The 12,113-nt window shown below is 44.1% G+C and overlaps 1 protein-coding gene and 1 long non-coding RNA gene across 4 annotated transcripts in view; one reads left to right on the top strand and one right to left on the bottom strand.

The window, feature by feature from the left end:
• Positions 1-489: 489 nt before the first annotated feature.
• The window catches only part of Stc1 (stanniocalcin 1), a 12,113-nt gene continuing 489 nt past the window's right edge, over positions 490-12,113 (bottom strand). The window contains exons 2-4 of the mRNA NM_009285.3: positions 10,246-10,388; positions 9,446-9,657; positions 490-3,658 (exon numbers count right to left, since the gene is read on the bottom strand). Coding sequence (NP_033311.3) covers positions 3,388-3,658; positions 9,446-9,657; positions 10,246-10,388 — 626 coding nt within the window. The 3' untranslated portion in view covers positions 490-3,387. The remainder of the gene's footprint in view (positions 3,659-9,445; positions 9,658-10,245; positions 10,389-12,113) is intronic.
• Gm41192 overlaps positions 11,401-12,113 on the top strand; it is a 25,653-nt gene continuing 24,940 nt past the window's right edge. For all 3 annotated transcript variants that reach the window (XR_003951016.1, XR_003951015.1, XR_874764.3), the window contains exons 1-2: positions 11,401-11,695; positions 11,891-12,009. This is a non-coding gene — a long non-coding RNA (predicted gene, 41192). The remainder of the gene's footprint in view (positions 11,696-11,890; positions 12,010-12,113) is intronic.

The following is a 12,113-nucleotide window of genomic DNA, read 5'->3' as shown; positions in this document are numbered from 1 at the left end:
TGGAATCTGAACTCAGGTTCTCGTGTTTGTGCAGCAAGCTATCTCCTGAGCCATCTCCTCAGCCCCTGGGTTTAACTTTTAACATAATGGTAAGGAAAGCCACTGGATGATTTTTATAGATGTTTGGCAAAGCCTGACTTAAACTGTATTCATAGTCATAGTGACCCATTATTAGTGACTTTAAAGAAAATGAGTTTGTACTTATAAATTCTCACTCAAGAAATTTGAAAAAGAAATATTATTATTATTGTTGTCTTTGCATGTGCATGTATGCATGTATGCATGTCTGTATGTGTGTGTGTGTGTATAGACGTGTGCACACAATGACTACATAGAGGTTGAAGGACAGCCTTGTGGAGTCTGTTCTTCTTTTCTACCTTTATGTGGGATCTGGGGATTGAACTTAGGTCAACAAGTTTGGAAGGCAAGCTCATTTACTCATCTTGCTGGTCCAAGAAGTTTTCAAAGAATAACAATGAAAGACGTGGGGGAGGGGGAACAAATAAAACGTTAACACTTTATTATTATTATTATTATCGTAGAAGGAATTCACCAAAGGCTTCAAATTATGCTATGGCATCTTTAATTATAAAAATAAGCAAATAAAATAACTTGCATCTGTCATTACCATGATATGTTTCATAACTTTTATATGCACATGGAGCTTAAAAATGTAATTTAACAATAAATAATGACATATACCAGATATGCTCACTGTTTATTCCAGTACTCAGCCAAAAACCTAAATATCATTTAAATTATAAATACATAATGCAAATAATACGGCACAAAAATGTTCTAAAGTGCAACCAAATCACAAGAGAGGAGATCATGCAAACAGGTCTAGGTCAGTCCCCGAATCGCTCTGCAGCAAACACGAGACAAAGCTTTGGAAGTTCAAGAAGGAGGTGGAGAGGGGCAGGGGGAGGGGGAAAAAAGAAGCAAAAAACAAAAAACAAAAACCAAAAAACAAAACAAAACAAAAACCCAGCAACGTTGTGAGAACTGCTTCTTTTCATATGTGTAGATATGTGCATTGTTGGTACATATACCAATGTCACTGTGGGGAGAAAGGAGGGTATATCACAGATTGAAAAGGTCACAGCAAAAATAAAAAAAATAAAAAAAAAGAGAAAAGAGAGAAAGAAAGTTTACTGAACTTAAGAGAATTGTACTAGGAATTCTCATAAGCTATTTGCCACTTTGGGCTTCTGGCTTAGTGGGTTTGCAACAATGCACAACACACACACACTTGACTAGCTTTTCTGGTTCAAAGAAGTCAGCCTTGCCTGGGGTGGGAAGTTGGGGGTGGGGGAGAGGGGTGAATCTAGCTTAGAATATGTGCTACCTGATTTCCAAGAGGCTAAGGCAGTGTCCATTTGTTTGGGACCTGGGGATGGGACAGTTCTAAGTATGAAAATGCCCTTAACAATCTGATGTCAGCGCGCTTCGAGGCTGTGTGGGGACAGAGGCTGCAGCCTTGGGGCCGCTGCTGCAGCTGCAGCTGCTACGCTTGATCTTGGTCCTTGAGCACTATGTTACTGGTTTTAAAGGCTTTGTGGTAAAGTTGTATTGCTTTTGATTTCCCTGGAGAGGTGCCCTCCCTCCTCCCACCAGGGTCCCTATCACTCAATTTGGTCAACTCTGGGGTGTAGCCTAGTGAGAGTCAAGCACCGATAGTTTCTACCCAAATGAGTTTGGAGCAGCCCCTCCCTCTTCCTCTCTCAGCATTGACCTTTGGTGAGCAGTGACACTCATAATTGGGGCTGTTGGGTTCAAGGACAATGACCCTGAGAAACTACTGTTGTTCGTAGACAGGTTAATCATTTGGCTTTGGTGGCTACCATCCTGTAAACATCACAGCAGAAATGATCAAACCACCAGCGCTTATGCCCTCCTTCATTCTCTCTATATTTTTTCTTTTTTTTTTCTTTTTTTCTTTTTTTTTAAAGATCCTACAGAGATGGTCCAGCTGCCAGGACTACTTTGGCAGGCAGCATGTTACAGGACAAAAGATGTAAGAGGAGTCTATTAAGGCTGGACAGCCCAGGGTTATTCATACCCCCTTAAGCCCAAGTTTCCCGGACTAAAGACCCAAAGGCTGATTGACTCATTCCTGATTGGCTTAGTGGAACAATATCCCACTCCATCATTTACCAGAGTGCCAGGCACTGATGGAAGGCGATGAGCCAAGAACTGCCACTTCCAAGGGGATAGTAGGCCTTGTCACACCAAGTGGTCCAAGCCCAAAGGGATGGTCTTTTTGATTCTTGTTATTCCCAGTTGGATGTGACAGAGCTGTTTCAGGATACATCTAAGTCAAACGTAGCCTCCGGGTTGAGGTGGGCTGGGAGATTAACGTCTTACCTGGGGTCCTTCAGATAACCTGTTGGGTTTTCCTGTCAAGTATAGGCCCATCTTAAGTTCTGATGTTGAGTTAAAACTACTTCTACCCCCTTAGTTATAAAAAAGGCCACAAGGAGCATGAATGTGGATATCTGGAAGTGAGATAGTTATTCCATTCCCAGGAAAAGGAAAATAAAGCTAAGGTACAAAACTAAATCTATATGCAATAAAGTTATTATAGACTGCTCTGTTAAGCAGAGTCCTCTGGAATTTATGTACAGTACAATAGTTTTCAGCTATTTATATTCCACAGTTAGACCTTAAGATTCTCCGTTTTTTAAGACAATTGTTAAAGATACTTTTAAAGCTCTGAGCAGTTACAGTACATAAAGATGTTAGCTTTTTTGTTTTTCATTAGATGCAAGAAGATGCTAGCTCAAAGTCTGGTTGGAGAACCAGGTTTGAGCAATTTGGTAAATATGTCAGAAAGGAAATTAGACATTGGAGGATAGAGACCATAAGACTCGTTAGAGATCAAGAATTCAAACATGACATTCATATTCGTCCATGGCCAGCACAGATTCATAACACGAATTCCATTTAACATATTTATGAGCATTTAAGACATGCATTTAAATAAAGTTGTTTTGTATTGGCTAACTCTACCAGGTGACCATTCTAAAGGGATCTACATTTTCAGATTACAATGACTGGGTAGTTACATGAATGGTTTGTGTTTGCGGAGAGTAGATAGGGATCTGGGAAAAGAATTCAGAGAGAGGGGGGATGGAAGAGGGTACATTCTCTCTTGAGGAGAGGCAGAATGACCACACATGTATTCTGTTGGTAAGAATGCTGTCATTGCAGAATGTTGGGATATTGATTATGGAAGCCTAGTTTCATGCAATTTTTCTTTAACGGGGGGATAGAAAATAGGTACTACTTAAAAAAAATCAAACCAGGCACAGTACACTCAAAGTTGGTGTGTCAACACCCCTAAAATGCTATTAGTTTGGTGAGGCTGTGAATACCTCTCCCTGCTTACGCACTCTCTTGGGAGGTGCGTTTGATGTGTGAGGGAGAGTCCCCCTCACCTCGGAGGTTCCTGAGGAGGACTTTCAGCTTCTGTGGCTCATTTGTGCGCCTCCTATTGAAGTCAGCTCTGGGGTGTGTCTGGGCACAGTGGTCTGTCTGCAGGATGTGGAAGAGGCTGGCCATGTTGGGCCCGATCTTCTCCATCAGGCTGTCTCTGATTGTACTGACCGTGTCTTCATCACATTCCAGAAGGCTTCGGACAAGTCTGTTGTAGTATCTGCATTGGGGAAAAGATTCTCATTAGAGAAAACAAAGGCAGGAGCAGGTTCAGACACCAATGCTCTATGCAAAGCTGAAGGTGGCTTTTGCTTCCTTCGGAGCTCTGGGTTCACCAGATAACACTAGAATGTCCATCTCCATGTTTAGATTTCAAGAGAGTTAGATCACACTGAACTATAGGAAGCTGACTCTTATGTCTGAAATCCTGGAAAACAATGGCTCTCAGGGATAAAGGACCCAAAATGCTCTCATATTGTAGGGAAGAAACTGGGGTGCTTGCTCAAAGTCATACAACGAATTAATGGCATTATTCTATTCAAATAAAATGAATAGAATTGGTGGGCCGTAGACGCTAAGCTTGTGTTAGCACTACATCACTGCAAATGGACTGACAGTTATTTGGATGACTTCTGCAACTTCCCTCTGTCCCAGGGATGTGTGTGCTCAAGAGTAGGTACATACTAATGCACGTTCTTGTTGTTGTTTTTTGTTTTTTGTTTTTTTTTTTTTTTTTTTTTTTTTTCGAGACAGGGTTTCTCTGTATAGCTCTGGCTGTCCTGGAACTCACTCTGTAGACCAGGCTGGCCTCGAACTCAGAAATTCGCCTGCCTCTGCCTCCCAAGTGCTGGGATTCAAGGCGTGCGCCACTAATGCACGTTCTAACTAAGCCTCAATCTATAGCCATGCATTTTCTTGCGAAAGCTACTTTCCTTACACCCACCCAGCCAGTCTTGAAGAGGCTGATAACTGACCAACTCTATTTTGCAGCTTCCTTCAAAGGCATATAGTGGCTTCCAGCAGGCAAACACAAGGAAGCAAGGGTGCTTGAAGGAAAAGATGAGTGACCTTTAAAGGACCATCCTTCTGTGAGTCTGTGAAACCCTCTCATGTTGCTTAGGATTTTATGGCCTCTTCCTTCTTTGGATGCCTCATAGACTTTAGTTGTCGCCTCAAGCACCAACATTTGATGGCCTCATGATGATCTCTTTTTCCCTGGCTAGACTTTGAACTTTTCAAGGGCAGGGTAGGATGTCCTTAGTCTTGTTATCCCAGTAGCTGAGTGGCATCAGACTGTATTGTCTGCTCAGTAATTCACACTTTTTAAAAATGAGGAACTAGAATTTAAATAACAGGGTGGCTTTTCTGTCTGGGAAGATCACATCCACCTTCTTCCTGCATGTGTACCATTGACCTTCTCTTAGTTCTCACCACCTGCCCCTATGCTTCTATTTATATTGGAATATCTTCTTACTATATCAACTGAACTTTGACATCAATGGAAAGAGCATAAGGACATTCTTCTGTTGCACAAAAAGATGCCTTAATGTTTTGAAGAAAAATGATCTGTGATGTTGTAGATTTCTAAGCAAACAAACAAAAACCCTAACGACAAAGACTTTTATGTGTAGTATAAGTGACTTCTATTTATGCAACAAATTCCTCTGACTGTCCCAAACAACATAGCCAAGTGTTATCGCTGTGAATGGACCAAACCATCTATGTTCAAAACTTCTAAACAACTTGTACAGTTCAGGTATTCTCCAAAGTGACTTGGGGAATTTCTGGCCTGTTTTGACTCAATGGTTGTATAAACCCATTAGCTCTATGCTCTTTCCCTGGTGACAGTGACCTGCTGTGCTGATGTGGAGAGACCCTTTTCTAGGAGTGGTCAGGGTGTCATGGGGGCCACAGGATCAACTGGGGAGGGGAGGAATCCTGGTTATTTTTAACTCAACTCCCAGAGCACATGAGCAAACATCTTTCTAGAATAACTTGACCCCCTTAGAGAGGTCCTTTGAAGGATGGACAGTAAACAAGAGTAGATCGTGAGTGAGGAAGCCAGTCGGTCACCTTTCTTTGAGTGAGAGGAGTGAAGCTGGGGGTGGAGAGAGGGGAACATCCTCTGCCTTGCCCATAGTCCTGGCTATAGCCCTCTTGTCAGGGACAATTCTATCTAGCTGTGAGTGAAATTGGGCTTCTCTGGCCCAGAGGAATCTTTTCCAAACCTTTGGAATTACCAAGTACATGAGTTAAGCTGAGGTTCACTTGGGTGGGGAAATGGGGGAGAGAACTAGTTTTGGAAAAACTGAGACCGAAACTGTGATGTCGCAACAGCTTTTAGCCATCTATACCTTCATTCATCTCCAGGTATTAACTAACTTCTGGGCTCTTCCAGGACTTGGCTCCCCTACATCTTGGGGTCTACTTTAGAAGGTATTTTAGTTCTTGGAGGATACAGTTCCCTTAAGGACTTTATAGCCCAGAGAAGTTAACCCTTCCACATCTAGAAAGAACTTTTTCATGATGCATTTGTCCACAAGTGGCCTGGAAAATAGGATTGCTCTTTAGAAACAGAAAGAATGCAAAGTTTCTTCTTTGGCAGAATTGGAAGCTCTTGTCTGGTTGGAGAACTCTAAGCCCCTTAAAGAAATTCAGCTTGTGTAGCCTGCATCTTTGGGGGCCCTAATGCTGCCTGACTCTGAGGGCATTTCCTTTTTCTGTTGTGTCTCTGTGTCTCTGATAGACTAGACAGAATACCTGACCTACTCTTAGGTTGGCCTACCTGCTCTTAGTAGGAACTCCTATTCCCTGAGGGGGCTTTGGTAACTTAGTGGAGAAGGCAAAGACTTTTCTATATTGTAAAGTAGAAAACTATAGATGGCTCAGTTAGGAGCTCCTCAAAGCTAAAGCCAGGCTGCCTGCTACCAGCTAACCCTGTTGTCTCCAGTGAGCCAGAAATGTGACTCTCATCTCTGGACTTTGCAGGACAATGAGGAGACCTTTACTTTGGGTTGCTAAGCAACACAGATGCTTTAAGAGGTTTGTGCTTTCAGCAAAAGTTGACTTAGCAATTGCCATATATTTATTGAGCACCCTTTTGTACCAAGAACATATAGTTACACTAGCTACGAGGAGAGATGATATGTCTTTTCTTTTAGGAGAGAGCACACACAAAATTCCTTGCTGAACACCATGGTGTGTGTATATTATTATTCATGGTATTCTATTTTGGGGTTTCAGGGACTTCTTGCAGGGTTTTTCTGGCTGCCTTCTTTTGAAGTAGAATTCAAAATAGCTTGGCTCAAGGCCATATGAATTCTGGACCCTATTGGGTATGAGGGTCCAAGCTGTGAGACCTTTAGCAGGTTGCTTATCCCACTGAACCTTGTCCTTCAGTCAGTTAGATGGGGAAGTAGGGCTGGATAACCTTTCCCATCAGCTATCATATTTTGTTTCTATGGACTCAGCATGCATTTTCCTTCTCAAGCTAACAAAAACCAGTACAGCTCAGCAGAAGAAATCCGCCTTGTAAGGGGAGATGGGATGTTCCCTATCTTTAAGCCTTGATAGGCTTTATGCCATGGTGTTGCACACCGCATTGAAATAGCAGATTAAGCCTTCTGGCCTCCCAGCCTGGAAGGACCTTGCACAAAGCATGCATCTTTCTTCTAACTTTGAAAATTCCATCCTCGACCCCACCCCCCACACCCCATGTGCTTGGTGAAGAATAAGATCAGACATTCTCCATGGCTACAGTTTCAGCCATGCTTACCCAAATACACACATTCTGCCTAGGAACGTTCTGTGTGAGAGTTTATAAATAGTCCTTTGTTTCCCTTGATCAATATTATTCTTCTGTTTCCTGTTCCCAATCCATGCCCTAGAGAGTTGGACGCTTTGTCACTTTTCCCACTCTGGATCTGGGTTGGTCTCATTGGTTCCCAAGCTTCATGGTGCCTTGCCTGCCTCATCAATCCTTCCTGCTTCCCTCAAGACTGAAAGTGTGGGTTGCAAATCAGGGCAGGGGACATTCCCAACCACCTTCTTTCCCTGCATGCACCTTTGTCATATGCACACAGCCCCATTCTGCCTTTCAGTCCAATCAGGCTTTTGGACTCTCCCAGACCTAAGTCTCATGCTAGAAAAACCACAGGAAGGTGGAATGAACCTGTAACTACTTCCCTTTGCAATTCTTTGCCAACTGGCAGGGACTTTGCGTGTGTCTATGTTGGGACCGAGGCTGGGAAGCCAGGATGTTTCGGGCGCTGAGGAGTTGAAATAGAGCAGAGCAAGCCCCGCCTGCAGAGGAAATTGCACTAGTCCTGAACACTGTGGTAAAATACTTGGAAAAAGGTAAGAGTTGCATGAGCGATTATGACGTTGAAGACGATTCCACCCTTTTCCCATTGACCTTTTCTACTAAACACCAGCAGGAGGAGATAAAGGGCCTGTGCCTGGATTATTTTTTGAAGGCATTGCAAACAGGATACTTTGGAAGAAGAAGAATGGTCTAGCTAAGGACACCTTTTCAAAGTTTCCTCTTGGATAAGTGGGAATCTTTGGTTCAACCTCTGTAGCTTCCTTTCTACCATGACTCTCTCATCACAAGGGAGAATGAGGCTTGAACTGAAATAGCCAACTCTGTATAGCCTTGAAATCGGCTACCTGCCACTTTAGAGATCCTATGTGTATAGGATCTTTAACAATCTAAACTTGTACTGACTCTGCTAACACACCTCCCTTTAAAATGCTACATAATTACATCTTTTGTGCCTAACCATTGTCCAAGCAAGAACTCTTCATCTCTTCCCCCTATGGCAAAGGGTTAGTCTACAACAACCAGTGAAGTATTAACCCTTCCCTCCCTCAACAAGAATCTTCCTAGGAGAATTGTTAAAATTGAGGTTGATATAGAAAGACAAGATATTTGAGGAAAACGGAGTTGATTTTTCCTGTTCTGAAAAGTCAGATAGACTTGCATTCAAGGGCTGTATGGTAGTTGAGAATGGCTCCTATATGTCACAGAAGTTTCATGTTAGGGGTAAAGACAGCTGTCTGTCTCAGAAGGATGGGGTTATTTGGCTAGGAGAGTCATCAGCTTAGATGTGTGATAACTCTTAGGGGACCAGAGTAACAGAACTATTCCTTGTGAATACATAGAGACTTGGTGGGAGAGTCAGGGAATCATGGGATTTCATCCATTCATAGGATTTGGCTTCGAGCATCTCCGCAGGCTGTTGACAACTGACTTATAGTTAACTACTGATTCTGTCTGTCTATGTACTACCCAAGCATCATCCCTCACCTCTTGCTAGACATCTTTGATACCCACAGTGGACCAGGATGCAGGATCTCTTACATATCAGGGGTTCATTCCTATTTGGCAAAGGCTTCAAAACCAATGACACAGGCAGGCCTGGAGGTCAGATGGTGTGAACCCAGTAGCTTTGGGTCACCTGAGATGCAAATGATACTTGGGTAGCCACCAGCTTTTCCTTCTGGGAAATCTTGGGCTAGTGGGTTGGGTTGACATAATGCTTTGAAGGGAATACAAGAATGGCTCCCTGAAGCCATTTTACTTTTCATAGAGTAAAATGAATCTGGTTCTGCGTAAATAAGATGACTTGTTCTGGAGATAAGATCATTAGTTACTGAAATATCTGGCTTTGGGACTAACTCCAAATATACAGATTTAATAAAAGTCTGCATTTTGACATTTGACTAAGTTTTTTTCCCCCCATGGCCTATTATTCTGTTGCTCAGTCATTGTTTCAGCCAAACCTGATGTCTCAAAAGGTACTTTCCAGAAGCTTCCTTGTTTCCTTCAGGCTTATGGTAAGAACTGGACAGAGAAACTCACCCAGGAAAACTGCAAACCATCTCTCTGCTAGCTGTGTAGGAAGATTGTTATAACACCAGAGGGAAAGATTGCTACTCTGGTTATGGTGGCCAACCCCCACCCTACCCCCCCCCCCATGCTGTGAAGAAGAGGACCCTCGGGTACCTGTTGGAGAAGTGATTGGGCAGCTGTATGACTTCAGTGATGGCTTCCGGGTTGCGCTTGGCGATGCTGCAAACGTTAAGCTTGCTGTAGCAGTCCTCCTGCACCTCGGCGATCATCCTCTGGAAAGTCGAACACCTCCGAATGGCAAGGAATACCTTGGAGGTGATCCCATTGGCGATGCACTTTAAGCTCTCTTTGACAAATGCTTTTCCCTGCCAGGGATAAGAAGATAAGCATGAGTTTGACCTTCTAAAAGAGGTCTGGGTCTATGACACAGGAGTCTTTCAAGGGGACACAGCATGGCTGAGAATCAAAAGAGAAAAATCTCTTCTCTCTTGGACTATCTTGAACACTCAGCTCCACGGACAGGAAACGAGATAGGAGAGAGACATCATCAACTCCTCCCAGATGTGAAGATGGTCAGAATCAGTTTTATGTTCTTGGGGTTAAGACTGGTAACTGGGAATTTCAGATAGCATGCCAGGTCACTCAGAGGAGGACATTTTTATTTCCTCTCAAAGCAAAAATGCTTTTCTGCTAATCATCCCTCATATTATAAGCCAGCCTCTGCCAACCCTTTATTCCTGGTCTAAACTTGGTGTGCATATGCCCCCAACCTGTGTTGGTGTATCTGTGCGCATACACACACGCATGCGTTCTGGAGCATGTTTGCAAGCCTGGGATGAGCCTGGTTAGAAGGCTGGGGAGCAAGGTTGGCTTTTGGGGCTCTTAAGAAGAGTAACAAGCACTCTGTTAAAAAGACAAGCAGCCAGTGGGAGCTAAAGGCAAGGTCCAGTTACCTGAGTGTCAAATTTAGCAGCACTGTACAAGAAGGATTTACAAATGTCGTACATCCCATCTGTGTCACATGTGGAGTTTTCCAGGCATGCAAAAGCCCCGCAGCCAACCTGCAGGGCACTGTTGAGGCAGCGAACCACTTCAGCTGGAAGAGACAAGCAGAACCAGTCTGGGTCAAGCCAAGGGGGCTCTGGTAGAATCCAGTAGGTGTAAAAGTCTAATACCAAGGGCACATGATCTTAACTTACCCTCGGAATTTGATTTGGGATTCCATTAAATACAACAATTGGAAGAAAATTGGGGTGAGAAAGAGGTTGGGGGAAGGACGTTTTTCCTTCTGAGACTCATGATAGGGGTAGTGTCTTCTCCCTTAGGCACGTGCTCTCTCTGGGTCTCACCCTTCTATGCATTTTGATGGCTAGAGAATTAAGGATAGAGACCTTGTAATGCATAGTGTCTTCTGTTGGTGACAGGAATCAAAGGCTGTCCCTTGGAACTTGAGAGCTTGGGTAGGCTGTAGGCAGTGACTGAAGGTCAGGCTCATGATGGAGTTGGGGGAGGACCAGAGAGAATCTATCTGCCCTCTGAAAAATGCAGTCTAGAGTAAAAAGCATGGTATTTTAACCCAAATGGCAGAGAATAATTTGCTGAGTCCATTTGGAGGGAGACCCTTCCCAAAGAGAGCTTTTAACCCATGAAGGCACTGGCAGACAAGGAATCTGAGCCCTTTGTATCCACCCAGCCCCCCAACCACCGTCCAGCGCTTAGAGGTATGAATAATCTCTCATATTAAAAAGGCTTCTTTTCAAAAAAGGAGAAACACAGGTGTGGAGTGACGGGTTCAAGGCACTCCTTGTGAAAGGCTGGAAGAAAACCGCAAAGAACTTGCACCGGGTTTTCTGCATTCTGGATAAGATCTGCCATAAAAGTAATTTCTCTCCCACAGAAGGAGGGGTGTTCTGGCAGGCAGCTCGGCAAGCAATGATCTGTAGCCTTCATACCGTAGGATTCTCCTCCCAGATCAAAAGCATGGTTTGGTTAGGTTAGGCTTCCCCGCCCCCCCTCCCACCACCCGCAGCCTCTGGGATGTTACAAGTCATTTCCCTAATTATATATTTCCACGGGTTCAAATTATAACTTTGCTTTAAGCAGTTTTAATATGCATTAGGGCTGCTATTGTTTTAGGCAAGCTCGAATTGTGAATCACGGCATCGCTATAGCAACTAAGTACAAAAGGAAGCCAGGCAAAAGGCCTCCTCTGGCAGGGACCTGCGCTCTTCCAAGGGGGAGCATCTGCAGCATTTTGACACCTGCGGGGTCCCATCTCTGTTAACAGTTGGGGAGAGGAGTTTGCGAGGATCTAGAAGTCAAGGGACATAGGGGTCCTAATGCTTCTTTGCCTCCGGAGGCCAGGACCATATACAGTTAACTGGTGCGGGAGTCGGGCGGAAAGTAAGACCTTCCCCATGGAGAAAGAAATGCTTCGTTTTACAAATGCACTTCCTTCTAGGGACCACGGGCTGCATGGGCGATTGAATGGAGCCTCTGAGAGCGAGGAAGGAGACAGGCAGGCTTATAGGGAACGGGGTGTGTAGGTCCTCCCACCCCTTTTCTGAATGCGCCCTGAAAAAAATTTCTTTTTTTCAGACTTGAGGATTATGGTTCCACAAATCAGTGTGAGGAGGGGGCTTGTCTGTGTGCTGTCTGGAGAGGTAGAGAAGTCAAGTTACAAGGTCTTAAAGGAGCAGGGAGAGGCATGGCAGCAGGTAAGCCACTCATTACCTTAACACAAGCTTGTGGAGTAGAGAGAGCCGCTGTGAGGCGTGCCAACATTCAAGCCTTTCCCCGCCCCCTCCCCCCAACAAGAGGG

The sequence above is a fragment of the Mus musculus genome, chromosome 14 (genome assembly GCF_000001635.26).
Source record: "Mus musculus strain C57BL/6J chromosome 14, GRCm38.p6 C57BL/6J".
Taxonomy (NCBI): Eukaryota; Metazoa; Chordata; class Mammalia; order Rodentia; family Muridae; genus Mus; species Mus musculus.
The sequence above is the reverse complement of the archived record's forward strand: the minus strand, read 5'-3'. Positions and strand labels throughout refer to the sequence as shown.